Source organism: Mangifera indica, chromosome 7 (genome assembly GCF_011075055.1).
Source record: "Mangifera indica cultivar Alphonso chromosome 7, CATAS_Mindica_2.1, whole genome shotgun sequence".
NCBI classification, from domain to species: domain Eukaryota; kingdom Viridiplantae; phylum Streptophyta; class Magnoliopsida; order Sapindales; family Anacardiaceae; genus Mangifera; species Mangifera indica.
The window spans coordinates 19,453,274-19,481,218 of NC_058143.1; the positions used below are offsets into that span (position 1 = coordinate 19,453,274).

Genomic DNA, 27,945 nt, shown 5'->3' on the forward strand with positions numbered 1-27,945 from the left:
ACGACACCTCTTCTTCTCTAATGCGACCTCCTTTCAGGGGCTCTCCTAGGCATAATCGTCGACGAGGACGAGTCATCTTTATTTAGATTATGATTAGATTCGAGCTAAACTGAGTTCAACTCGATTTATATATAACAAAGCTCGAGTTCAAGCTCGAACTCGTGGAAGCCAAGCTCAAACTCTGTTCAAATTCAGCTCTACTTATTTTGAGCTCTAGTTTTTAACTATTTTGTTATTAAAACGACGTCATTTTAACACATATTGGTCAAAACGATGTCATTTTATATTAAAATTTTTAATTAAAAAATTTGACGAGTAACTCAAGCTTGATTGAACTTTTATAGGACTCATTTCGGACTCGTTTGAGCCAAGCTCGAACAGGCTTGGTTCAAGTCCAACCCTAATCGTGAGAAAAATAAGGTCTTTGTCGACGACTCGTCATTTTGTCTGTATTATCAAAAATAAATTTAAATTTGATTTTATTTTCTCCCATAAACCTTAAAAATTAACAATTTCTCCCAACTCAAGTTTTAAATCAATTTTTCAAATTCAAATTTTCAATGTCATTTCTTCCTCTTCGGTGACCTTCAGATGATGTCTTTTTCTCTGGTGCGACCTCCTTCCAGTAGCTCTTCTTGGCATGGTCGTTGACGAAGACTTTGTTTTTGTCTCGACTATGTTGTCTCGTCTTCATCGACGACCATACCTAGGAGAGTCGTCAGAGAGAAAGAGGCATCACGTGGAGATTGTCGAAGAGAAAAAAACGACGTCGAAAATTTGAATTTGAAAAATTGAAAACCCTAGAGAAAAAAATATTGTTTTTAAAACTTAGATGGAGAGAAAATTATTAGTTTTTAGGGTTTAAAGAAAAAAAATGATATAACTAATGGATTCAATTAATTTTAACGATCTATGAGTAGGTAAATAAGATTTGTAAAGTTAATGGAAAAACACTTGGAAAATGCACATACTTTAGGTGGGAAATACTCGTTTGGCCTTGACGGTTTGTCGTTATGGAGAGCAAAATTGGTAGACTAAGCTACAAGCTTCTCAAGATAAAATTTTGTCTTTATTTATCTGAAGAAAAAAGTTAGGTAACCTTTCTCTCAACATTAATACAAAAAATTACAAGAATAAATTGAATATCTGTTTCAATGATAAACATTGGTAAAAAATTTTTTTGTATGTATGAATGTATATGATTATGAAGCCATCCCTGGGCTTAAGCGGTCTCCATTCCAGCAGTGAAGGGCACATTCTTGTTCTGAATCCAGTCAACCCCGATGAACTTCGCGAGGGTGAAACCTTCAGCTTGCTGAGCATTGATTTTCTGAATACCAGGCCATGTAACTCTCCTTGCGGTGTCAGAACCAGGGCCACTGTTGCCAAATTCAGCGTACCAGCAAGTGTTCAGAGCAAAGTCTCCTTGCCATGGCATCCACCCCTCAGGCTGAATCACATCTCCGATCTCTGATTGCAAGTATAATGTTCTCGCGAACTCCTTCCAGGGCCTTCCCAGGTAACCCTTGTTTTGATCCTTCACCGCCACGTAATCTGGCTCTCCGCCGATTACGCAGTTCTGGAGAACGAATCCTGTCACTGCGTTCTTATCGGCTCTTCCTTGGGCTGTAATGATCACGGCTTGGTTCGCCATTGGTTTCCTGAATATCAACCTGCAATTCTGGAAGATGGCCGCTGCGTCACCGAAGATGTAGTCTATGGTGCCGGTGATGGTGCAGTCTCGGTAGTATTGCCGATGGGCGTGGGCGTAGAGAGTGTCCTGGTAGCCATCCATTTGGCAGTTGTAGAAGATCGCGCTGTCAGCTTGAACACGCAGTGCCACCGCTTGGTGCTTCTCAGCTCCGGCGCTGTTCTCGAATCCCATGTCCTTGGCGATGAAATTGGGTCCCAAAATGGCTGAAACATGAACAAAATTTCATCAACGTTTGCCCTAAACATCATATGTTTTATCAGATTTAACATTTTAGCTAACTTACCGACTGTGGCTGTGTTCATGGTGTTGACTCCGTCGATGAAGTTCTTGTTGCCGGTGATCTTAGTCTTCGTGGCGCCATCGCCGATGAACATAACATTTGCTTTGGTTTTATCGACCGTCACGTACTCTTTATAAACTCCTTCTTTGATGTGAATTATGAAGGGCTTATTGGTGGGGTTGTTCTGGGCATCGGGAGCAAGAGCGAGAGCTTCCGCGATGGTCTTGACTTTGCCACTGCCGTCCTGAGCCACAACAACATCAGCTGGAGGAGGCCCAGCAAGGAGCCTCCGACGACCCGCGCTAACCCAGTCAGGAAAATCATCATTAGAGAGAAGTCGTCTCTCTTTTTGCCCTACATGCAATGAATTGAGCACCTCAGAGAAATCATGCATCATCGCCAGGCCATTGCTTGTAAGCTCCCTGGAAGTATTCAACAGCTTTTTCATCTTCTCTCCGAAATCACCCGTCACATTTTCAAATTGATCCAAGCAACTTTCCTGGAAAGTCGCAGCACCGCTGAGGAAGACCTTCACGTTTTCAATGTAATGATCAGCTTTACGAACATCAACCTTGCTCATTTCCCCAAAGGAGGTGTGCAGATCATCAATGGCATCATGCAAAAGTTCCCTACAATTATGAAAAGCCTGTTTCACCATTGGATCCTTGTTAGCCTCTTTCCAGGCAGAAGAGTTATCCAGAGCAGCCTTCAGCTCATCAATCGCCACTTCAAACTCCATCTTGATCAAGTCTTTCGGGTTGGTCACATTTTCACCACCCTTTTTTTCGAGGCTCTTTTGACAGGTTTCTTTGTAAGTAGTCGGCTCACAAACGGCCTTAATAGCCTTTGTTGAAGTGGATAAATCAGAGTCATCTTTTTTCTCGCTGCTGCGGCTAATAAGCACCCCGATAGACACCACCATGGCGATCAACAACACAGCGCCAAAGCCAATAAAAACAGTCTTATTCGCCATTTTTTTTAATATAAATAAAATGATACGATATATATTTATCTGTGTATTTTTTTTTCCTGGGTATGAAATTGAAAATACAGACCTTTTATTTGATGAAATATTTACAGAGCCGTTTGGGGCGGGCTCTGAAGTTTTATTTTTATTGTAAATGCCCCCTGGATCCGTTGAAGATGTTGAAGTTAAAGTGTACTTATATGGGAAATGAATGGCTGAAAAGGGATTGCTTCTGTTAAGAAACTAAGGGCTGGTATTATTTTGACTAAATCTGAGACGCCATATTTATTTCTTTACTAATTTTGGTAACTAAAACGACTTGTATGGAGCCTTTTTCGGCTTCGTGGTAACTTATAGACATTTATACTAAGTAGTATTGAGATCTTTGGACTTTTGTGGTTTCAAATTAATTTGTGTCTTTCTCTGTAAATATTCAAACTATTTTTAGATTTTTCCCGTAAGACTTGATTCAAAAATACTTTCTTCACTATGACGGACGGTAAAAAAAGTACTTTTTTACTTAAAATTATTAACTGAAAATGAACTATGTCATACAGTAAAAAAGTTAAATTAACGTATCATTTATAACTATTTAATTTTCTTTAAAATTACTGTTCTAAATTAATAAAATTTTAAGAAAACTTTAAATATATAATTGTTATAAAAATCTTTTTATTTTATTTTTCTTTAGCTCTTTCTTACGTCCCTGGTCGGTTCCCACCTTCCCCTTTCTTTGGGAAGTTACCTCAGACACAATCTACCCCCTGCCGTCTCTTCAGCCATAATATGAGATTGTCTTGACCAAGGTTGAAAAACCGGTGACTTCAGCGACTTTTGTGTGTAAAAAAACCGTTTTGGTTAAAACTCGGATTGAACCGCAGATGAACCGCAGGCTTGCCTACGGTTCAAGATTTCAGTCGGTTCATTCATGGTCCGGTTTAGTAAAAACAAAAAGAGAAGTGCAAATTTTTTAGAAAATTTCCCCAGCGCAGTCACGAAGCACAACAACTCTAAAAATAAACTCATTCACAATTTTCAACAAATTCAGCTTCAAACTAAACGCATCCAGCCGACACAAGATTCTTGCATGCGATTCAACTATGACTTGTGAACTGCCGACGAAAAATCTTGCATCCAGCCAACGAAAGCATTCGACTCTTCCTGTCAAAGTGTCAATAACTTCACTGTCGCAAACATTGATAACTTTCGTTGATAACAGTATGGCTTTTGAAAAGATATGTGAGATAAGCCAAACAAGGATTCTTTTATCAGGAGCTAACCCTAGATTTGCAAGTAGAACGAGTGAAGACGAAGAGAGTGAGGAACTCTCTGGAATGTTTTAGAAAGGAGAGAGAGATAGAGTTATTTTTTATTTAACTGCAAAATTGTTCAAATATATTTACAATTACCACCGCCTTTTATATGCGTGTGGCTAACCTACCAATCAACGCCTCAATTGTTTACACATAACAGTTAAATCCTCTTCATTTCTGGAGCTCACCTCTTAGTACCTCAAGTTTGGCCATCTTACAATTACACCCATATACTAACATCCCCCCTTAAGCTTGACCCTCTCTGTAGGTCCATCTTTCACCAGCACTCTTTCTCCATTCCAGAGTGCACCTCAGTTCGAAAACTGGAACAATGCTAGAGGCAGGCGAAAACTGGAACAATGCTAGAGGAGACCAGGTGTTCCTGTAGACACTGTAACCTTGAGAGAACATTTATTGTGTCTTGGTTGAGCAAACCATTACAACTTGCAGAACATAGCACGTTCGTAAGAAACCAATACTGCTACAGTGATTTCAAGTATAGCTTCCAAACTGGTATAGGATACTGATTGGGGACAGACTCAGACTCTTCCTTCCTTTCTTCTCTTTTTTTTTTCAATTCTTTACTCTCTCTTTTTTTTCAATTTCAATTCTTTCCTCCCCTTTTTTTTTCAATCCTCACCTTTTTTTTTTCAATTCCAATTCTTTCCTTTTTTTTTTTTTTAATTCTTTCCTCTCTTTTTCAGTTCCAATTCTTTCCTCTCTTTTTTTTTTTCAATTTCAAGTCTGTCCTCTCTTTTTATTTATTTATTTATTTTTAATTCTTTCCTCTCTTTTTTCTTTCCTTTTTCCAAAAAAAAAACTTACCTTTGTATACCTTCTGATTGGCAGATTTCTCCCTTCTGACTGGCAAATTATTCATGTTTCTTTCCTCTTGGTTTCCCTTTTTTTTTTTTCATTAGCAGAAACCACAAGTTATAATTGAGAGTACCAGGGATACTACCTTGCATACCTTTCAATTTGTAAATTTGTCAGCTCTTCTGATTTCTTCCTGATTAGCAGTGTTTTCAGATTTCACCAATGCTTGGACACAATGTCATTCTCTTTCACCAAGTAAGGTGGTGCTTAAGTTTCACCACTCAACTTATTCACACCCCAGATCATCAGAGTTAACAGACCAGAGCACACCAGAAAATCACAACCACCACAACAAATTGTGTATGATTCGGATAACAATATTAAACAATTCAGACCTCACAGATTTATGTTACAAAATGATTACTCAATCAATTGCTTTTAGCCCAATTCAGATGCTAATGTAGATCACTGTAAATTTCAGTCTTCATGTTCACAAAATGATTACAAAGAAAAACTTGTAAACAGTTCAGAAAAAACAGTTCAGGCACTAATACATCTCAAAGCAGATATTATGATCAGCACACACAAACTTCAATCAAAAACCATGATCAGTCACCATTCCTAGAGTTTTCCAACCAACTCAAACTGCACACATTTAATGAATTCCGTATATTCTCAAATTTAACAGCAGGTAAGGCTTTGGTAAAAATGTCTGCCTTTTGGTATTCAGTAGGCACATACTGAACCACAACATTTTTGGCAGTGACTTGGTCTCTTATATAGTGAGCATCAATTTCAATATGTTTTGTGCGAGCATGAAAAACAGGATTTGCACAGAGTGCATTAGCACTTTGGTTGTCACACCAAATCACAGGTGGTTTGAAACATTCTAAATGTAATTCACTAAACAAAGATTTTAACCAGGCAATTTCAGTTGCTGTGTGTGTGAGAGCACGATACTCAGCTTCTGTGGAGGATAAGGCAACCACTTTTTGTTTCTTTGAACTCCATTGAACCAGATTTTTTCCAAGAAAAACACAGTAACCAGTTGTGGACCTTCTATCATGCAAACTGCTAGCCCAATCAGAGTCAGAATAACACTCCAACTGAAGATTAGATGCATTATGAAATAAGAGACCAAAGTTGAGTGTTCCCTTGATGTATCTCAGTACCATTTTACAAGCTTTCCATTGTAACTTAGTGGGAGCTTGCATAAACTGACTGAGTTTGTTTACAGAATATGTAATATCTGGTCTAGTAAAGGTTAAATACTGTAGACCTCCTATCAGACTCCTATACAATGATGGATGTTCAAATTTTTCACTGTCTTCTGGATACAGTTTGGTTTCTGTTGAAAAAGGAGTAGTACATGGTTTGGACTCAAGCATATTTGTTTTTGACAGAAGATCTTTTGCATACTTAGTTTGACTCAAATGCAGACCAGTGTGATTTCGCAGCACTTCAAAGCCCAAGAAGAAATGTAATGCGCCTAAATCTTTTAATGCAAATTCTTGATTTAATTGAGTAACGACTTGAGTGATCACAGAACTATCATTCCCAGTTAACAAAATGTCATCCACATACACAAGCACATACACAATCACATGACTAGACTTATAGATGAACAGACTGGTATCTGAGATTGATGAAGTAAAACCCCATGTTATCAGAGCATTTCTCAGCTTCTCAAACCAAGCTCTTGGAGCTTGTTTTAGCCCATATAGGGCTTTATTTAACTTGCACACCTGCTTACCACTTTCAGACCACTCAGAAAATCCTTCTGGTTGGCTCATAAACACAGTCTCAGTGAGATCACCATTTAAGAAAGCATTATTCACATCAATTTGTTTAATTTCCCAATTGTAACTCACAGCAACACTCAGGATTATTCTAATAGTGGCAGATTTAACAACAGGACTGAAGGTTTCAAAATAGTCAATTCCAGGTGTTTGTTGAAAACCTTTGGCAACTAACCTGGCTTTATATCTCTGAACAGACCCATCAGGTTTATGTTTAACTTTAAAAACCCATTTACACCCAACTATGTGCATATCATCAGACAAAGGAACTAAAGTCCAGGTGTTATTAGCCACCAAGGCATTATATTCATCTTGCATAGCTTGCTTCCAGTCTGAATCAAGTAAAGCTTCTGTAACTGTTTGAGGTTCAGTTTTGGCAACAGAGGAAGTGACAGATATATGTGCAGAGCATCTTGTGGCACTAGAGGTAATACATTGTTTTGGTTTTGGAAGTTTTCCTGTTTTAGTTCTAGTTAACATAGGATGTGTGTTGATCACAGAGGTTTCATGTTGGTTACTTTGACTGGTGGTAGTAGGACTTGGTAACCTGAATTGGGTAGTATTTGAACAAGGTTGTGGTATGTTAGGGTTGGATGAGCCTGGTTGAGACATGGAAGATGCTAATGTAGCAGGGAATGGAATGTAGTTCTCAGAGAGTTGCTGAACATCATTAGGTGCACAAGCAGATAATTCAGCATCAAACATACTGGAGTTTGATCTGTTTAACTCTGGAGAACAGTTTGTTTGAGAACTAAGACCACATGACTTACTCATTTGTGGAGGAGGAAATTTATAAGTTGTAGTGCACCTATCTTCTGGTTTAAGAAAACTCACCTTGGAAGAGAACTCATTTTGTTTAAAATCTGGATCATGTAGGAAAGGAAAGACAGTTTCATTAAATTTAACACTTTGAGTGATGTAAATTTTTCCTGAGGAGGACAGACATCTATACCCTTTGTGAGTTAGGCTGTACCCAACAAAGACACATTTTTCTGTGTGGAAGCTAAATTTATGTGACTGATAAGGTCTTATATAAGGAAATGCAGCACACCCAAACACTTTTAGGGCAAGATAATTTGGATTTTTGTGGAACAGTAATTGAAATGATGATTGAAAGTCAAGAACAGGAGAGGGTAACCTATTACTAAGATACACAGCTGTTTGAAATGCAAGCCACCAGTATTTAAGTGGCATACCATAATGAGCTAACAGAGTGAGACCAGTTTCAACTATTTGTCTATGTTTTCTTTCAGCTCTTCCATTTTGCTGATGAGTATGAGGACAGGGATGCCTAAATGCGATTCCTAGACTAGCTAAGTATGGAGCTAAGGATCTATATTCTCCTCCCCAATCAGATTGAACACACATAATTCTACTGTTGAACTGTCTTTCAACTAATTTATGAAATGTCATGAAGGTGGTCTTAGTTTCAGACTTGAGTTTTAGCGGAAAAATCCACGTGAACTGACTATAGTCATCAATAAAATGGATGTAGTACCTATATCCCTCAGATGACACAGTTGGGGAAGCTCCCCAGAGATCAGTATGTATGAGTTCAAGAGGTTTGGAGGCTCTAGACTGAGACACAGGAAAACTAGACTGTTTTAGTTTACCAAATTGACATGCATTGCAGAAGAAATTCTTGCTAGAGTATCTCTGCAAGGGACAAACAGATTTGAGAATTGTGGTAACAATTTTGGAACTAGGATGACCTAGTCTGGAGTGCCAGAGAGCTTGAGTTGATTCAGACTTGGAAGATTTAATAGTGGCTTCACAAGTTGTCCCTTTGTCTATCTGAATCTTAATAAATTTGTCATTAGAAGTGACATGAATAGAATTGCAATCAACCTTATTTGTTGTAAAAACAGAGGAACAATCAACACAATTTGTTGTAAAAACAGAAGTACAATCACCTTTGTTCTTAAAATTGTCAACATTATCATTCAAGAGTTGTTTGTTTTCAACAGTAACAACATGATAGTCATTATTCTTGTGAGTCACAGGACAGACAGGTTTGTTAATGCAATTTGAGCCAATATTATTTTTAGTCTTGTTTTGAGTTTGGGAATCAGATGGTTTGGGTAGAGACAGCATATAGAGACCATCTCTAAGGGTTCCCTGCAATAAGATAGCATTACTCAGTCTATCTTTAATCACACATTTCTCAGCTGAAAATTCAACTAAAACATTATTGTCTTTGGTGATTCTAGATATACTGAGGAGATTCCTAGTAATGTGGGGAACACAAAGTACACTCTTCAAGTGAACAGCTTTGTTGTGGATAAAGCTTGGTAAGATTAACTGACCAGTATGAGAGATAAGAAGATTCTCACCATTTCCCACTTGAAGTTGATCAGTGCCTTGATAGGTGGAGGCTGTTGCAAGCTGAGAGGGATCAGCAGTGACATGATCAGTAGCTCCTGAGTCCATAAACCAAGCACCATCTTGCAGGGTAGTAGGACTAGCTATAGGTGTATTGATAACACTTGGAGCATTATTGGAAGGGGTTCTGACAGTGTTATGAGGAGTAACATTGGGCTGAAAGTAATTCTGGGTAAGATATGCTTGATGAGCATTAGGAGATGTGAGATGAGTAGCTGGAAAATTTGTACTATACTGAGGAGTGTGGGAAACTGACATTGGTTGGTATTGTTCTGACTGATGATAGGTATTGTGTGATAGGGATATGGGTTGAGAGTAATGTGATTGAGTTGGTGGAACAGAACCAGGGTAGAATTGGGGCATGACATTTTGACTACTATAGTTATGATTATACCTATGGTAGCATTGTATGGCAGAGTGTCCTGGTTTATTACACAGTTGACAGATGACACGACCTCTTCCTCCACTTCTTCCTCTACCCCTAGCTAACCTATTGTAAGACTGGTAAGGGAAATTGTTCTGACCAGAATGTCTATAGTTGGGAGGACCAGGGAAATGTGTTTGATTATAGTACGGTGTTGGAGTCTGATTGTAAGTGTGTTGACCATAATTCAAGGACCCAGGAGGAACCCAATTTTTAGTGTATGAATGTTTGTTCCCTTCAGTGTGAGTAGCAGAAGGTTTGTGACTATTTATTGTAGGTTCAGGGGATTTATCCAAAGGTTTAACCAAATTGATAGAGTGGGCACCATGAAATTCCAGAGACACATTAGATGTGAGAGATTGCTGGGCTTTGGAAAGTCTAAGTTCATGTTTTTGTAACAGATATTGGGCATCTTGAAGAGTGGGTTTGTCATATTTCGATTCCATTCTGGAGTTGAGGGTGATTACAGCTGAGTCATAGTCAGATTCTAATCCATCCAAAATGTGGCTTAAGACCTCATCATCAGTGACATTGTGTCCCCCAGACATAAGAATCTCAGCATACTCTTTCATTTTTTCAAAATATTCAGTAATGCTCATATTATTCTTTTTTGTAGTTTGCATCAAGTTTTTCATATGCAACAGTTGAGACTTAGACACAGATAAGAATTCATTTTCAAGAGTGATCCAGAGATCATGAGCATGTTGACACTTGGATATTACCCTAAACATGCACGCAGAGATTGAAGACAGAAGCCAGCTCATTAGTTGTTTATCAGTCTTTTGCCAAAGTGAGTACTCAGGATTTGGCTTTTTTAAGATTAATTGATCTTCAGTTTGAATTTGTATGTAAGGAGGAGGGCAGTTTGAGAAGCCTAGAAGGTGATTATCTAGACCATGAGCACCAACAGTAAACAGGACTTGGGATCTCCAAAAATTGAAGTTAGACTTATCAAGTTTGGGACTAATGGATTGTAGGTGAGAGGAGCAACTAGAGGTTCCCCCACTAGTGGAGATACCTTCTGCAACAGAACTGGCTGAATTTTCCATAGGATTCAAGAAGACCACACTGGGATAGGATAGATTTGTAAGGGCTTAACAGATTTAAGAGAAACACACCAGGATACACCAGGATCACACTACAGTGCACCACAAAAAAAAAACAGTAATATTACTTGTATTATTTACAACATTTCAACTAACAGTGTAAAGTGACAATTATAGATGTTATAACCATTGTTATAACCTGCATCAAAGTTGCAGAACCTTGTTATACCAGAGGGACGAGGTTTTAAATAAACCTCCTCTTTCGCGCCAGTAGCACTGCACCCTCGGGTTGCCAGTTCATGTAACTAAGAGGCAGATTACACATTGATTATACTATCAAGAGACAAGCAATGCACACCAGAGTCATAACATCCAAAACCAGATCTATTTTAAAGGAATCAAAGCTAATTTTAAAAAAGGATCTCAGAAAACCAAGTCTAAAAGATCACATTCAAAAAAAATCAACCTATTTAAAGGAAAGAACCTGCTAGGGAACATCAGCACTGAGATAACAGCTTAACACGTTGAACTAACAAAAAATTTGCATATAAGCAGTATATCAGATGCACACAGATTGAAGGAGACATCAAAATAACCTTTATATATGCAAAACAATCCAGTATATTAAAAAACAGATTAAAAAAAATGCAGACCGGGTAGTACTAAATCAGATTTGATACTTTACATATTAAGCAAGGAGCCGAATCACATTCAAATATCTTGGAATCAAACAGATCTAGTAAAAGGAACTGAATAACGCCGAATCACATTCAAATATCTTGGAATCAAACAGATCTAGTAAAAGGAACTGAATAATGTGTAAATCTTGCAGAGGACCAGTCATTTGTTATTAACAAACAAACAGAAAACCTAAATAGCATGCAAATCTAGCAGAGAACAGATCATTCGTTATTAACAATCAAACAACGAACTGGCTAACATGCAAAACTGACTCAAGTTCAAATATCTTGGAGCCAAACAGTTCTAAAAACCTGAATAACATGTAAACCTTGCAGAGAACAAATAATTCGTTGTTAACAAACAAATAAACAAACAAAAAAAATGAATAGCATGTAAATCTAGCAGAGAACAACTTATTCGATATCAACAATCAAACAACGAACTAACTAACATGAAAAACTCTTACAGAGAACAAATCATTCATCATCTCATGGCCAAGAGAGGAACAAACCAAAACACAAAAAAAACAAAATATACAACAAAAAAATCATTATCACAGTAATCGTTTGTCGATACCTCAGCCTTTTCCACGCACAGGTCCAGATCTGAAGACGCAAGTCTGTTGCTCTGATACCATGAAAAGATATGTGAGATAAGCCAAACAAGGATTCTTTTATCAGGAGCTAACCCTAGATTTGCAAGTAGAACGAGTGAAGACGAAGAGAGTGAGGAACTCTCTGGAATGTTTTAGAAAGGAGAGAGAGATAGAGTTATTTTTTATTTAACTGCAAAATTGTTCAAATATATTTACAATTACCACCGCCTTTTATATGCGTGTGGCTAACCTACCAATCAACGCCTCAATTGTTTACACATAACAGTTAAATCCTCTTCATTTTTGGAGCTCACCTCTTAGTACCTCAAGTTTGGCCATCTTACAATTACACCCATATACTAACAGCTTTGATGTGTTCTGGAGTGAGAAACAAGCTAACAATGAAATACAGGAAGAAGAATCTAGAGAGAGAAAGAAATTAGAGGTGAAGATTGAAGAAGAAGATGTTGAACAGTAAAGAGTTATTATGAATGTGAACTTATTTTTAATATTTTATGACCTGTTACCTGTTCACATACATATATATTTCTACAGAAGTGTGTAAATTTTCAAGTTCTTAAACAAGATTAAAATTGTGATTGAACTGATCGATCAAAATAGTTTAACCAATTCGCTCAAAATTGAACCTCAAAACGGTTCATGCTACAATCTGGTTCTTAAAACCTTGGTCTTGACAACTCCACTTGATCAATTCGCTGACGAAATGATTTCATTGATGAAATCTTAAATTCCATCAGCCATATCATGTTTTATACCTTAACATGAGATATATATAAAACAATAAAACTATGTATATCTATTTTTGATATAAAATTTATATACACAGATAAAATATTATCATATGATTGAATATTTTTTTATTATATGATAACACATATTTTAAAATTATCTAATTACATGATGACATATCATTAAATACATAAATTATGTAAAAAAAATGGATATACATAACATTGCACTATATAAAAATATAAAAATTTATTTTTCTACAAAATTTAAATGATAAGATAATTATTTTACTAGCTTTTTTCAATGGCCAAACCTTGTGTTAAAAAAATGTTATTTACTACAACATTTTAAAAGAAAATTTCACACGTAGATTATGTGGCTGATTGAGATATAAAACAAAACAATATATTATTCAACTCGGCCGCTGGAGTAGTCGCCATATATAATATTGTTCCCAATTTTGGGATTATCAGATATGTGGACTTTTGTCGTTTAAAATTATTTTATATTTTTCTCCCTATAAAAATTCAAAGCTTAGATCTCTGCAACTCTAACTTGGCAATGGTACCCAAGTGAACTTCATCAGGTCCATCTGCAATTCTCAGAGTTCTTGCTCCGGCCCAGAGATGCGCCAGAACAGTGTCAGATGATACGCCAGCGCCACCGTGCACTTGAATTGCCATGTCCAGGACTTTAAGTGCCATGTTTGGAGCTGCTACCTGCTCCGTGCAACATCAAAAACATTTTTTGAGGAAAAATTTACACGTATCTTATGTGGCGGATTGAAATATCAATGAACATAATATATTGTTCACCTTGGCCATTGCGATGGTTCCCCGGGCTTTCTTATTTCCAAGCCGATCGAGTTGGTCAGCTGCTTCCAGCACTAACAATCTGGTTCTCTCCAGCTCTATTCGACACTGCATCCATGGCCATTTACAAACACCGAGAGCGTTATCAAACAAGCAAAATTAAGCTAATTGATGGTATTGACAGTGTTTGACAGCAAAATGAGCTTACCTTGGCAATATCTGAGAGGAAAGAACCATGTTCAGCTATATATTTCCCAAAAACTTTTCTACTAAGTGCCCTCTGAGCCATCATCTGCATGCCACGCTCAGCTACTCCGATCAGTCTCATGCAGTGGTGGAGCCTTCCTGGGCCTAGTCTACCCTGTAAGAAAGTAAACAAATGTCTGTACAGCACAAAACTGCTATAATAACATTGGGAACAAAATTTGAATCTCATCTTCGCCCTTAACAACTTTACCTGGGCAATCTCAAACCCGCGCCCTTCTCCCAGTAGAATATTCTTTGCTGGCACACGTACATCCTCAAATGAAATTTCTGCATGTCCATGAGGTGCATCATCAAAACCAAACACTTTGAGTGGTCTCTTAATGTGTATGCCTGGAGTTTGTATATCCACTAAGATCATTGACTGCTGCTTGTGCTTAGCAGCAGAGAAGTCAGTTTTTCCCTGCATATTGATTAGATCATTCCCAGCAATCAGATGGGTAACTAATAAAAATACTCCAGCCACACCACACTAGTACTAACCATGACTATAAGAATTCTGCATCTAGGGTCCATGGCTCCACTGGTCCACCATTTGGTTCCATTGATAATATATGAATCCCCTTGTCTGAGGAAGTACATAGACATCTATATATTATTTGAGCAGGAGGTCCAACTTGAATCATAAGTTAATCTAGGATGAAAACAATGAAATATACCGACTATAGAATTTCCACTTCTATATTAATTAAAAAAAGGGGTTGCTTTCACAATTACCATTCAGAAGTTATAACTCTGCGAAAATTTTGTAAAAAAAATACCTTTTAATCGAGCACTCAATATTGGTTGCATCAGAAGACGCCACTTGTGGTTCTGTCATTGCAAATCCAGATCGAATCTTCCCTTCAAGCAATGGAATAAGCCATTCCTGTAGTTGTTCTTCATTCCCATAACGCAATAGTACCTACATAAAACAGCTTATTTGTAAGGACCAGACAATGAATCTCCTAATAAGATCAAGCAAGTGGCCATAATCATTTTCCACTAGCTACTTTTTAATTTCTACGAGCATATCAAGATAACTTTTCTAGGCTACAGACAATTTGCAACTTTCAGAGGTAAGATAAATATGGTGACCATCATTGCAATTAATAATACCTATATAATAAAGAGTCTCAAATAATTTTTACCTCCATATTTCCTGTATCAGGAGCACCACAGTTAAAGACCTGTGGAGCCCAGATAGAGCGACCCATGATCTCACAAAGATATCCATATTCAAGGTTTGAGAGGCCTGCTCCAAGCAAGGAATTGTATGTGTCACCAGAGAAAGCATGTCCACCCCCTTTAAAAAAAAGATTTTTTGCCCTAGCAGCACTGTCAAACTGCATCAAAACAGAAATTCATGGGAAAAAGAAATTATCACTAATCAATCTCTTTTGAGCTAGGAAGAGCAACATGAATGAATAGACATAAACATAAATTTGGAAAGAAAGCAATATGACTAGAAGCAATCTGGAAACATACAGGAATCCATAAGTTCCATAAACCCTGTTTCTTTGCCAGCTCCTTTAACCTTTCCTCCTCAGGGTGAACTGTCCAACGTGATTCAGACAGAGCAAGTTTAATGAACTCACTTTCCATGGGATATATGTGTTCTTCCATGAACTTAATCAACTTGTCTCTCAGTAATTTAACCCTTTCATAGGGAACAAACCTCCCTCTTTCCTCTGAAAAGCTTTTTGATACATCTACACAAACAAACAGGTCATAAAAATGTAAAATTGAATATAATCAAATATAAGAGTGAAGAACACAATTCAACAATCTAACATAAAAAAAGATAAAGATAAAGAAGGAAAGGCTCAAGAACAGAAAGAACCACTCTATTGCATATCAATCTGTCAGGACCCCATTTGTATAAAATTGGGGACCACACAGATGGCACAAGCAGAGAGCAACACCTTGAGGGCACAGATGTGACAAACACACAAGGAAGGGGTGGACCGCCTGAAAGAGAAGGACTTGGCAAGAATTGGTATGGGAAGTTAGAAGAATGAGCAGAATAAGAGTTGGACGAGGGGGAAGGGAGGAAAATCCAGGAAGAAAATTGTTTCAAGTGTTGGGCAGCCTCTGGCTGAGTGGGGAGTGTGGCTGCCCTCTCAAATGCCAGTCCATTGGGGAAGTTTTTGTTGAATTGTTCATACTTTGTTAACAGATTTCTTATAAGGAAGTACTGTAGTCTGTCCAGGGTGTAATTATTGAACAAAAGCAATTCAAAAAGCTCTTGTTTTCATCATTGCCATTTATGTTGCTTGTGTTGTACATTGCTTGTGTTGAATATTGGTTGGGATACTAACGCAATCACACACATGACTATTCTTTAGATAAAACCCAAACCCAACTACGGAAAGCCTGAGTAACCATAGAGAGTTGGGCATTGAAAGTCACCAATTCCAATGAAAGTAAGGACTTGTGCTATATTGGAACTGATAAAGATTTCAAACAAAGTCTTAACAGAGAAAAGTCTGGTGATCTTTTAAAAAGCATCCCCTCCTATCACATATATAACAAAAAAACTGATATGGGAAGTTGATGTTTTTCATATTTCAGAAAAACTAAGCATGATGATATGCTCAAAAAAAATAAATAAATAAATGAATAAATATCAAGACCAATGACATTGAGAAATGTTTCAGTTACCAGATGGAGGGAACTCAGGAAGCACAGATTTCCTTGCAACAAAAGTAAGTGCAAAATCTATAAGATAGTTAGCTCGAGCTCCTGAATCCCGAGCACGTTCACCTCCTGAAGCATTACCCTGCATATGACAGATAATAAAAGAAGATATGTATGGATTGATCCTCCATAAGAAAAGCCTAATCAAATTCAAAATTCAAGTATCACACTGTTTTTTCTTCAAAGTATACCATAAGCCATCTATTATATATTCCTGTGAATATTGATGCCCCACGGAACAAAGCAAGCACAATATAGAACTTCCATGCTGCTGCAGGCCATGGTTTTCCCTGCAACATAAGTGTTATAAGAAGTCCTTCAATAAGGAGTAATGCTTGTCAAATAATCAAGACCATTACGTAAATAGAATTATTCATTATTTTCAGCAAGTAATTCCCAAGTTCACATGTATTTGAAGTGCAATACATCAAACAGACATCACTTTCCACGGAAACATTTGGAGTACTTCACCCGACACAACCTAATTGCTTGCTTAATAATGCGTGCCAGTTAGCTACAATAATATGATGTATGCTTAATGTCTCCTCACATCTGGTAGCCCCTTTTGCGGTAAAAAAAGAACTACCTAAGAATCTTCCAATTGACTCAAATTCCTCTTTAGGCAACTAAATTCTATGACAGAAAAAAAAAAAAAAAGTGCAAAAAAGATGGTATTTTAATCGAAGCTACTTAATGGGTCTTACAGCTGTAGAACAGTAGTCTTCCAAAAATTCTGCCTGTGAGGGAATCCCCTCTGGAATTCCAGTAAGTTCAAAACCTTGAAACACCCCTTCTTTGTTCCCAAAATCCACAAGATAAGGCTGACAAGAAAGGGAGGAAGTAGTCAGTTAAAAAGGCTCAACAACAAAAACTTATTACATTAAAAGGGTATATATGTCAATTAACAAAAAGAAAGCCTCAACAGAACAGAATGGCAAGTGCAACACAGAAACAAAAAAAGATAATAGAGTATAGAACCTTCCATGCCAAAACTGATGTTTAAAAATTGGTTTATTACCAGACAACTGTATGCAACATCAGACATCTGGTTTCCAATAGTAGACAATTCCCAGTCAAGAATACCAATCACTCGATCCTGAACCATTGTACATAAATAATCAGATCTGCAACTCATGTTATGTAAGTTCCTCAGAGAAATTTCAAATATATTGAGCTCTGACAAAATCAAGAAACAGTTTAAGTGTAAAGAGCAATCACTCGACGCTGAACCATTATACATAAATAATCCGATCTGCAAATCAGTTTATGTAAGTTCCTCTGAAAACTTCAAATATTTAGAGCTCTGACAAAATCCAGAAACAGTTTAATTATAAAGAGCAAAATCTCCCATGCTGATTTTCCTTAATAATGAAATGTGAGATAGGAAGATTTGACTTAATGTTTATATATTTGATAAATGAAATACATATAACAACCAAGTTATGTATAAAAAAAATGCAATTTATATTAGTCAAGAGTTTAGGATTACTAGACCTCAATGGGATGAAATACAAGATTATCAAGACGGAAGTCCCCATGAACTAGGCCTGCTGTTGCTCCTGATGAATCTTCTGGTGGAACATTTTGATGTAACCAATCAATCAACTGAAACATTTTAGGATTGCTCTCAGGTTTCCCTTCAGTAGTTGAAGCAATGTATTGCTTAGCCCACCTCTCTACCTAAAGCAACCACAAAATTCAAAAGGGCTACTTAGTGTAAGAAACAACATAGTATTTTCATTATTGCACTGTAATCCAATTCTTTTAAAAACAAAACCTTAACTCAATTCATGAAACTATTTTGTAAAATTAAAATAAAAATTGCATTATGACAGCTAAAATTTTTCAAAAAGCTTAATCACCTGTCGCTTACAATAGTTGTCTCGCCGTCCATATCTTCCAAGACCAATGGCATCCACATTGGCTGAATGAACAGAAGCTAATGCTTTTGCAGTTGCACGATACATTGCCCTCCTCCTTTCTGGTGCCACACCCTAGTCAAACAGAAGAATAATTTTATCCAAGCTTTCAAGCCGACACCAAATTCTTCACCAATCAGAATTAAGTCTTTGTATTACAAGTTCAGTTTGGCCATCAAATATTAAGACCAAACACATTACCGGTAACTTGGGGTCTATAAATATACGCCCTTCCAAAAATTCCATGATGTAAAATGCAGTTCCGATAACTTTTGGATCTGTACACAAACAGAATGCTTTAGGAACTGGAACTGCAGTATGATCACCTAATGCTCGGAGTACCTGTCACATCAAGAATTTTCAAAATTCTTCAGATGATTGATTACATGGAAAAACTAAGAAAAGGTTTTAAAAAGTGGCCATGTGATTTTTAGAACTGTCAGACTCCATAATTTGTGCCATTAAAATAGCTCACACTCCCTAGTAAATTCGTTTCTACTAATAAAAAAAAAGTAATACACACTTAAAATCATTGTTATTAGTGAAGACGTGTTTCAAGCTGTAATAATTACAAAATTCTGATCAATGTAAAATTCAACATATATTTCAGTAGGCAGAGAAAATACTGAAAGTAGTGTTTGTAGTACTTTCTGTAGCAGATGCTTTCCGTTAAAAAACTCTGCTTTTATAGAAACGCTCTAAAAATGCTTAAATATCTACTTTCTCATAATCATATGAATACTTCCAAACACACTATTGGTAATACTGTAGATCAGAACCAAATAAAGTCGATATGAAAAATATAAAAAGGACTATGAAAAATAATCAATGTCACCTGAAACTCTCGGTCAACAGCGTGAGCAGAAGGGAGCAATTTGCCGGGAGGTTTCTTCCTCAAAACATATCGTTTCACTATGCCTCCCGAGCCAGCTTCCAACAGAAACGTCGGGTTCGATTGTCCATGGCCAAACTGAACCAAAACAAAAATAAATAAATAAATAAAAGAGACAATTAGGACATCAAACAAAATTAAAAGAGAGACAGACAGATAGGAAAATAACCTGAGAGACTTTGAAATGAGAAGGAGATGAAGGGAAGCCAGAGACGTTAGCAGAGGCGTAACGCAGCAAGGCATAGAGGTCAAGCTGGTGAGCTGGATGGACTTGGCTCACTAGATCTCCTGTACGGCTCGCCATGGTAACTTCTTGATCTGATTACTGCGATCAACAAAATCAAACCAGTCCTCGGAATAAAATCAAAAGAATCTTCCAATATCTTCCTTCTTCGTCTTGTTTTTTAAACAAAATTCATATAAAAAACCGAGCTGATAGAGTGAGAAATGGAGGCTACTCGCCAGCAGGTAGTGCTAAGAAAGAAGTCTGAGACTTCCTTAAACAGTCGCTTGTTGAAGCCTTGAAGATATCCATCTATTCAATTTTTTATTTAATTTTTGTCTTACGTATTAATAATAATATTATTATAATAGCCCGGATGGATATGCTCCACTGTTGCAATGAATTCTTGAATCGAAAATTGGTAGGCCGAAGGACGAATTCCATCCAAGAAATGCTATATTCTCATGTTTGTCTACTTTGAAGCTCTTCGTCTTTCATCTCTTCTTTGACATCAATCAGGCGTCTAAATATGAGGAGAAGGACCATTGAAGGAAGAAAATACTTTGAGAGAAAAAGGCTATTGACAATAGAACCGAAGATAATATTAGAGATTTTAAAACGAAACCTTAAGATGAAATTACCATTTTTTAAAATTTATGCTAGAAAAAATTTTCAGTTTTTAAAGTTTAGGAAGACAAATAGAGATTATATTTTAATTTATTTTTAATATTATAGATAAAATAACTATTTTACCTTTATTATAGTTAATTTGAACTATTTATGGGTGGGTATTAGTATTATCAAAGTTAAAAGGGGGAAATTGAGCATGCAGCATACTTGGGTGGGAAATAGTTCTTTGGCCAAATTGGTAATTTGAAAACTGAATAGACTTTAAATGTGTGCGCCGCCTAGGTTTTGCAGTCAGACTTTTTAACCCACTCATTTTATAAATAACATATTTTTCATCCAAAATACAACTTCCTTAATTAAATTTAAGTTTTGATATAATTAATTACCAAAATAAATGTTTTCATATAATTACCGTATTATTTTTTTCTCTCTATCTATAACCCTTCCCTCCTAGATTATATATATAACTTTTGACAGCCAATTTTGTAACCTCTTATCCAAACCATGCTGATACAACCTAGACTTCACTGATTTGAGTGGTTTCCACCCAAACTTCCGCTTCAGTTTATACTCTCCAATTATGGCGGTAGTGAAAATAATTTCGTTTACAGATTCTGCTTTCGCTCAAACTTCCGCCTCAATTTTTACTCTGGAACAATGGTGGTGGTGAGAGTCATTTTGAATTAAAATCCAATGCAAACACAACCCATATCGCCACCAAAATTTCCACTTGTGCACCCTTTTATTTCTTCATTTGTTGTTTTAAAACGTAACTCTAGTTTTGGATTTTAATGCAAGTTTTGCTTGTTGGATTTTAATTCCTTTTAAGAGTTAAGACTGTTAATTTTTGGTTTGATTTGTTTGGCTTTTTAATGAAATTAATAAATCTTAATGGGTGATATGTTAATAACTTTGACTAGGATTTCAACCTGACAAAGCTATCTAATCATCCAGTATCGCCCTAAGCTATTTGGATAACAACTGAAAATTAAATAGAGGCGTGTTGAGAGTGACTGGACAGACAGGCAAGACACTCTTGGAGACATTTTATTAGGCATAAATGGAAAACTCACACTGAACCTGACCAAGAACAGAATGGTAGCGTCCTCTGTATATCAAAGAGGAGCCACCACGTTATTCTACTAAAGGAAAGATGCATTTACAACAAAATCAACAACTTGATACGTGTCTGACGGAGAAACCAGCTGCAGAAGCAGACACTCACACGGCTTCCACTTCAGCTGAAGTTCAATGATGCTCGTCCACTGATAACGGAATAGACTTTGCCTGAATATTGAAAAAAAAAAAAACAATGATAAAATTTCACTCTCAAAGTGTCAAAATAGTTTAATAATTTAAAACATTATCCACTTCAATTATAGGTCAAGTTCATAGTGATGGCATTTGATGGTAAGAAAATGGTGGGAAGGTGATAAGAGTGCAAACCAGATCCCGAAACTTGAGGATGTAAAGCATCTCTAGATATCGGCGAGTCTCTCTTCTCTCAAGCTTAGACACATACTTCCAGAAGCCATACACCCCGGCTAATGTCAGTAACCTCTCAGAATATATCTTCCATGTATACCTGCAGAATTGATATTGAATCAGTAATAATCAAGTATGCTAAAAGCTTTTTTTTTTTTTTTTAAATCCAGGATTATCAAGAAAAAATGGACCTTTCGTAAATTCGTTTAAGCCCTCCATCAGAGATCGTGCCCCAGTAACTAGGATCCTTTGCACTCTTTTCAAAGAATTCAATAAGAGTAGCAGCCATCTGATCAGGGTGATAAGGATCAATATGGAACCCTGAAACACCATGCTCAATGATCTCAGCAGGGCCTCCATGACAAGTGGCAAATGTAGGAAGCCCACAAGTCATGGCTTCCACAACTGTCAGGCCAAAAGCTTCATAGAAAGCAGGCTGCAAGAAATTAGAACAAAGAAAAGGAATTTCAGACATCAAAAGCTTATTATGGTTAAAAACCACTAGTTTCACTGCATGTCCACACCTATGAGTCACATACCTGCACAAAAACTCCTTTTGTATCTGCAATATAGCGATACAGCTCACCATTACGTGCACGATTCATTTGAGCTGCTATCCATCGAAACTGGCCATGCAAATTGTATTCTTTGATGAGACTATGCATCTTTTCAATCTCAGCCATTTCTTCTCTGTCCCTGGAATTCTTGGCATCGATGTAACCACCAACCACTACAAGATTTACAATTTCCCTTAGCTTGCTGCTCTTACCATAGCACTCAACAAGCCCCGTCAAATTTTTCACTCGATCCAATCTTGCCATGGAAAAGATGATGGGTTTTGATCGATCATTCAGCATACCACTGCAAGGGGATAGATGAAGTAGCAGATCAAAAAGCATAGTTCTCAATGGAAATTTAGGAAAGATCGGAAACTAGATCATGTAAAGATGAACTAATTGCACATTTAAAAAGACACGAACAAAAATGCATGTACAAACTGTCTTGTTCAAGAGTATGTTGTGGTTGATTAAGTTTATGTAAATTTTCCCTATAAGTCATGCCTTGAGGCTCTTGTGATAATTGAAGCAATTTAAAAATACACCTTGAACATCAAGAATCATATATAAAATGATGGATAACAGGCTGCAAAATCACACAATTGAACTTCAGGTAGTAAGATCTTACACATGCTCATCATTCTGCTCAGGATCAAATAAAAGTTCTTCAATTTGACCATGTAGAGCAGTAAGCCTTCTTTCCTTGTCAGAGTAAGGAAAATATATGCACATGTCTGCTCCTGGGGAGACGATATTGAACTTCGGATCAAAAACATCAATGCCATGAACAACTCGATACAGCCCAGGAAGCGTGAAAGCTGTATGGCTTTCATACTGTCCAACATTATTTTTGCTGAGGTACAGAACAGAGACTGTAAGTAACATAATAAGCAATAAAGCTAATAAAGTAAGAAGTAAAGGAAGTAGGATCTCTGAAGAACACAGGGACCGAGGGTTATAAGAACTTCGATCCATAATGAACTTAATTATAAAATTCAAACCAAATATATATTTCATTTGACTTTGGTAGAAGCTTATTAGAAAGGTAGCAGAAATATATGTAGTATGGTGGGAAACTGATTCAAGCCAAACAACAATTTGCTATTAGAATTCCAATTCCATTGCAAATCAATAAACACAGAACTTACCTTCCTGCAATCTCTTGATATGTACTAGTGATAATAAAGTCTGAATTGTTCATTGCAATGAGGTCAGCAGTAAATTGACTTAAAAAATGGTACTTGTCCTCATATTTCCTCCAATATATGTCAGAATCAGGATACTTTGTTTTCTCCAACGCATGTGCAATGTTGCACTACATTAATAGAGCAAAATAAAAAAGTTTAGATTAGAAGAAATGACCTCTATAGATACCGAAACTTTTATTCTCTGAAAAATAAATTAGGAAAAATCACAGCAAACCTGTGTGATTCCTAGCTTGTATGATAAAAGAGAAGCAACAAGATTTCCATCACTATAGTTGCCAATGATCAGATCTGGAACACCCTGTAACTCAGCAGCAATTTCATTGGATGCATCCTAGCAACAGACAAAAAAAGAGAGTGAAATATAACCTTTTCATGTAATGGGAGAAAGCATACAAAATATGGGCTACTTGTCTGCTATTATGCAGTCCAGTCCCCCTTTTCTTCTTTTGATAAACTAGGAAATGATTACCATGCTGTGAGTTCAGAATTCTACACTCCTATAGCTTTTAAAATCTCAACCTTAAAAGATATAAGCTAGCCTGCTAGAAATAACCTCTACAAAAGCATTCCAGATATCCTTTTTCCACTTATTCTCTCTTTCAATCTAACATATAATGATTTTATGAGAAGTTTTTACTTGGAAAAAAAATGCATATGATGTTTACTAATCTTTTAGTCTTGTGTTAATATAATAAGAGTTAACTTTTACATGCCCAAGACTTATTACAGATCCAGTAGTTCAATGGCATCCATACTTCAACTATGTAATAGAATTCAAAACCAAGAATCCTTCGGCATCTGAGGTATGTAATTGAAGCTCTGATTTGGCAACACCAATTGGAAGGAATAGAGACAAACAACAGGAAGAAACAAATATAACACTGCTTAATGCCTACCTCAGCAAATGTCTCCAAATATGGCCACACATCAAACCTTGAAATCCACTTACGAAGAATACCATTCTCATTTCTAAAAGGCACTCGCAGTATGTTTGTGTGCTCTGTTCCACCTATTCTTTCTAATCGTTGGTTGCATGTCGTCCCCGTGGCATCCGGTATGAGTCGGGTAACCTTAAATCACCATTTGTTCATAAATTAATAAGGCCATTTATGTCAAACTCAGTGCACAAAAAAGAGAGTGAATTCATAGATTGGTTGAACTTTTAAGCAGATGGAAATTTTAGAAAACCTACTATGAGAATTTTTGGAATGACATCCAGTCCTTGCTTTTGTATTCTAAGAAGCATCTCATTCTCTAGAGCACGCACTTGATCAAGTATATAAACAATCTGTGTATTAAAAGTGAACAGTTCAATTTGTCATTAATAAAATCATGTATAGCTGGAAGTACAAAGTCTAGAAGACATAAGACAAAAGAAAAAACACTTAATGCTTGTATTAAGTGGAATTTGAAAGTATACCTGCCCTCCAGTGTCAGGCAGACCCAGGACATTTGCTTGGCCAAAGTAACCATGTGGAGACACGATAACAACATTGAACACCATTGGAATCCTCCCAAGAAATGTCTCCAGAGTAGCAGGATCAGGAGCCTGAAGAATATCCAAGAGAAGGTGCACCATCTCTGATACCCGTTGTGCAGTGTCGCCCCAACCTCTCTCAAAGCCCATTCCTTGTAAACTACTCTTAGATTATTAAATTTAAAAACTAAAGTAATAGGTTATTTGAGCATACAAATAAAAGGAACTTCCAGCAAATCTTCACTAGAATAAATTACATTGAGCAAATGTAAATAAATAAAACTACTTACTCAAATTCGAACTCAGAATAAGGTGTATCAGGATGTAGCTTAGAAAGGTACTCCTCAGCTCTTGCCAAAGCAGACTGTAGTTTGGATATGCCCTGTATCCGATCATTCAGCATCATAGCCTAGACAATATAGTGGAAATTTTCAAAATTTATTTCATCGTATGCCTTTGAAAGTAATAATAATTCTTCTTCCATTGTCATCAATATTTGAAATTGGTAAGAAGCCAGAGGTAAAAAGACAATTTTTTGGAAGAATATCAATATAGCATCTTGCAACAGATTGTTCAACAATATATTCTAAAAAAGGCATAGGCTTCAGGTTGAATATACATATAATAAAAAGAGATATAGTCTGTACATTCACTAAAAGCCAAAAGCTCAAGCAAACTTACACGCCCATCATGCTTGTGTGCACGAAGAAAATTAACCAAAGGCTCCAAGCTTTCTTTGTTGCGGAACATAATAGATGATAGATGACGATTGAGGAATTGAACCCCATTGCCAATGGATGATGACCTCGTTGGTCGAGGAAAAGTTGCATTAAATGGCTCAAAATCAAGTTCAAGCACATAGTTTTCATTGGACCTAGCATAAATAATCGTCCAGATTCTAATATTGATGATGAAACAAGAAGAAAAGTGAAATAAGACATGAAGCGGCACAAACATAGCACCCTTTTCAGTAGCAGTTTATTAAAGAAAAGAGTCCTCGTGTTTCAAAATTGAAATTGTCATTCCTTTTAAAAAAGCAACTCCAATCACCATAAAATGATTTGAGAAAACAAGGCACTCCCAACTCTCAAGAACCAAATCCTGAGATTAAATCCAATAATCAAGATTATATCATTTACAAAACAGATCAATTTCTTACTGCCCATCCACGAGTTCTTCTTTGAATTTAAGATATTCTGCCACACTCAAGTGATCCACACTGAGTTCATATACATTAACACGAACATATTCCCAAACACCAGGTCTAGGGCGAACTGCTAGAGCCACGAATGGAGGAAGAACTATGGCTTCCTGTTAACATGAATTATCAATAACCTTAGAAGAGAAGAAAAATAAAAAAGCAAACAGCTAAAGGAAAAACCAAGATACACACATTTAGTACTATCTAAATGTAATTTCTGAACGTAAGTTGCTTCTTAATGTATTTTCCTAGGTACTTGGGACGTAAGAACAAAAAAATAACAAAATAAAGAGTTCCCACGAAGTGACCAGAAACCACGATCACGCTGAGTTTGGTTTGACCTGTGCAGATTGTAGGACATTTATGAAAGAGCCATTGCTCAGCTTCTCTATTCCTTTATCTTCTTTAGCAATTTCAGCCAGTTCATCCGTCACTTGATGACGCTGCAGGATTCCCTTTCCCTTAGCCACATATCTAAACCCAAAAAAAAAAAAAAAATTAAATTAAATCTATCTCAAAAATGCAACTGAAAATTTCACAAGAATACAGTACAGTACAGCACAATCTGAAATTAACCTGGAAAGTAGTGAAACAAGTTCGTTTCTGTGAGCAGAAAGCGTGTCCTGAACTCGATCCAACCTAGTATTAGGCATAATTCCTCAAAAACGAATAAAGAGAAAATGAAAACAAAGCAAAACAGATGGAGAAATCAAGAAGAGAAGATGCTTTGTATATATAGCCAAATAGAAGTGATAGAACCGAAGATAAGCAGGAATCGATACGGAGAAACGAAGCCAAAAGGAGGGCAGAAACAGCCATTGTTAGCATGCGAAAGTGATAAAAGTTCAGAGGCACTTGGCAGTGTATTGAAGGAAGCTCAGTGAAAACCACGCAGCTCTTTTCCCTCGCTGTTTTAAAAATGAAAACGAAACAGTGGGCTGGGTTTCAAATTTGTAAAGTTCTGTTCATAGACTGTAACGCCCCGTCGGAGTCGGAGTTCGTGGAGTCCACTGACCAATTGGATCACGAGTCCGATCAGTAGGGACGTTTGGATTTGTACAAGAACCCGCCAAATTATCGATCGGAGCTTGGGCCCGGCTTTTCCTAGGGTCACCTCTTCACTACGCAGTCCCGAGCCTACTTAAATTGACAGTATTATACTTAATAAAAATATATAAATTAATTAATATTTCGATTTAGTTGACATTATGTAATGTTAGAAAATTTTTTAAATACCAATTAGAGCTTAACTTAAAACAAAAATGGTTAGTTTGAAATTCAGTTTAGGTTGATTGATCATTCTGTTTGTGGGAAAAACTATCATAAATATATTGGGAACGAAAAAATAGATTATTGAAAATTTAAAAAAAATAAAAATTGTGAAATAGGTTGAAATGCCATTAGAGAAGATGAAATTACCGTTGTTTCTTTTTTTTTTTTTTTAATGATTTAATCAAGTTAAGTTGGGGTTACTTGTTTGGGAATCTTAAAAAGGAAAAAATATTTTATTTTTTGAAAAATTATTTTACAAATAACCATACCACTTATATATAAAAACTTATTTTATTTAGCAACTCGTTATAAGATTTATTTAAAAAAAGATTTTATTAGATTTTGCACTACAATAATATAAAGGGAGGATTTGAATAATAATTAGACCTAAAAATAAAATTAAATAAAATTATCATATACAATAATATAAAGGGAGGATTTGAATCATTTGATTAAGGCTAGTTTTGCTTGAGATTTAAAAATTTTAATTTGAGATCACTTTGAAAATGACAAATTGTTCTAATTTTGAATTTAATTAAAGTTCACTCAAATTTAAATA

The 27,945-nt window shown here is 36.4% G+C and overlaps 3 protein-coding genes across 4 annotated transcripts; all 3 read right to left on the reverse strand.

The window, feature by feature from the left end:
- Positions 1–1,044: 1,044 nt before the first annotated feature.
- On the reverse strand, positions 1,045–3,127 carry LOC123221761 (putative pectinesterase/pectinesterase inhibitor 28). Its single transcript, XM_044644668.1, has 2 exons — positions 1,998–3,127; positions 1,045–1,917 (listed from the first exon to the last, which is right to left on the reverse strand). The coding sequence occupies exons 1-2, from the start codon at positions 2,965–2,967 to the stop codon at positions 1,223–1,225; spliced, it is 1,665 nt and encodes a 554-aa protein (XP_044500603.1). The 5' UTR covers positions 2,968–3,127; the 3' UTR covers positions 1,045–1,222.
- A 10,023-nt stretch (positions 3,128–13,150) lies between these two features.
- On the reverse strand, positions 13,151–19,887 carry LOC123221613 (probable acyl-CoA dehydrogenase IBR3). The gene is made up of 17 exons (XM_044644469.1): positions 19,503–19,887; positions 19,277–19,411; positions 18,643–18,783; positions 18,385–18,516; positions 18,017–18,202; positions 17,541–17,618; positions 17,227–17,343; positions 16,714–16,812; positions 16,487–16,604; positions 15,311–15,534; positions 14,974–15,168; positions 14,605–14,747; positions 14,327–14,411; positions 14,037–14,246; positions 13,788–13,940; positions 13,583–13,687; positions 13,151–13,486 (listed from the first exon to the last, which is right to left on the reverse strand). The coding sequence occupies exons 1-17, from the start codon at positions 19,635–19,637 to the stop codon at positions 13,295–13,297; spliced, it is 2,448 nt and encodes an 815-aa protein (XP_044500404.1). The 5' UTR covers positions 19,638–19,887; the 3' UTR covers positions 13,151–13,294.
- Positions 19,888–21,200: 1,313 nt separating this feature from the next.
- On the reverse strand, positions 21,201–27,205 carry LOC123219960 (sucrose synthase 2-like). Of its 2 annotated transcripts, XM_044641935.1 has the most exons (15): positions 26,691–27,205; positions 26,456–26,588; positions 26,073–26,224; positions 25,595–25,787; positions 25,204–25,322; positions 24,857–25,073; positions 24,629–24,724; positions 24,333–24,506; positions 23,651–23,767; positions 23,377–23,543; positions 22,857–23,081; positions 22,211–22,532; positions 21,863–22,107; positions 21,633–21,771; positions 21,201–21,473 (listed from the first exon to the last, which is right to left on the reverse strand). In XM_044641935.1, exons 1-15 carry the CDS (start codon positions 26,765–26,767, stop codon positions 21,435–21,437), a joined length of 2,415 nt encoding a protein of 804 aa, XP_044497870.1. In that variant the 5' UTR covers positions 26,768–27,205; the 3' UTR covers positions 21,201–21,434. The 2 variants fall into 2 exon arrangements, with proteins under 2 accessions (XP_044497870.1, XP_044497872.1); XM_044641937.1 differs by lacking the exons at positions 26,073–26,224; positions 26,456–26,588; positions 26,691–27,205 and having other exon boundaries at positions 24,857–25,065; positions 25,595–25,736.
- Positions 27,206–27,945: the final 740 nt, after the last annotated feature.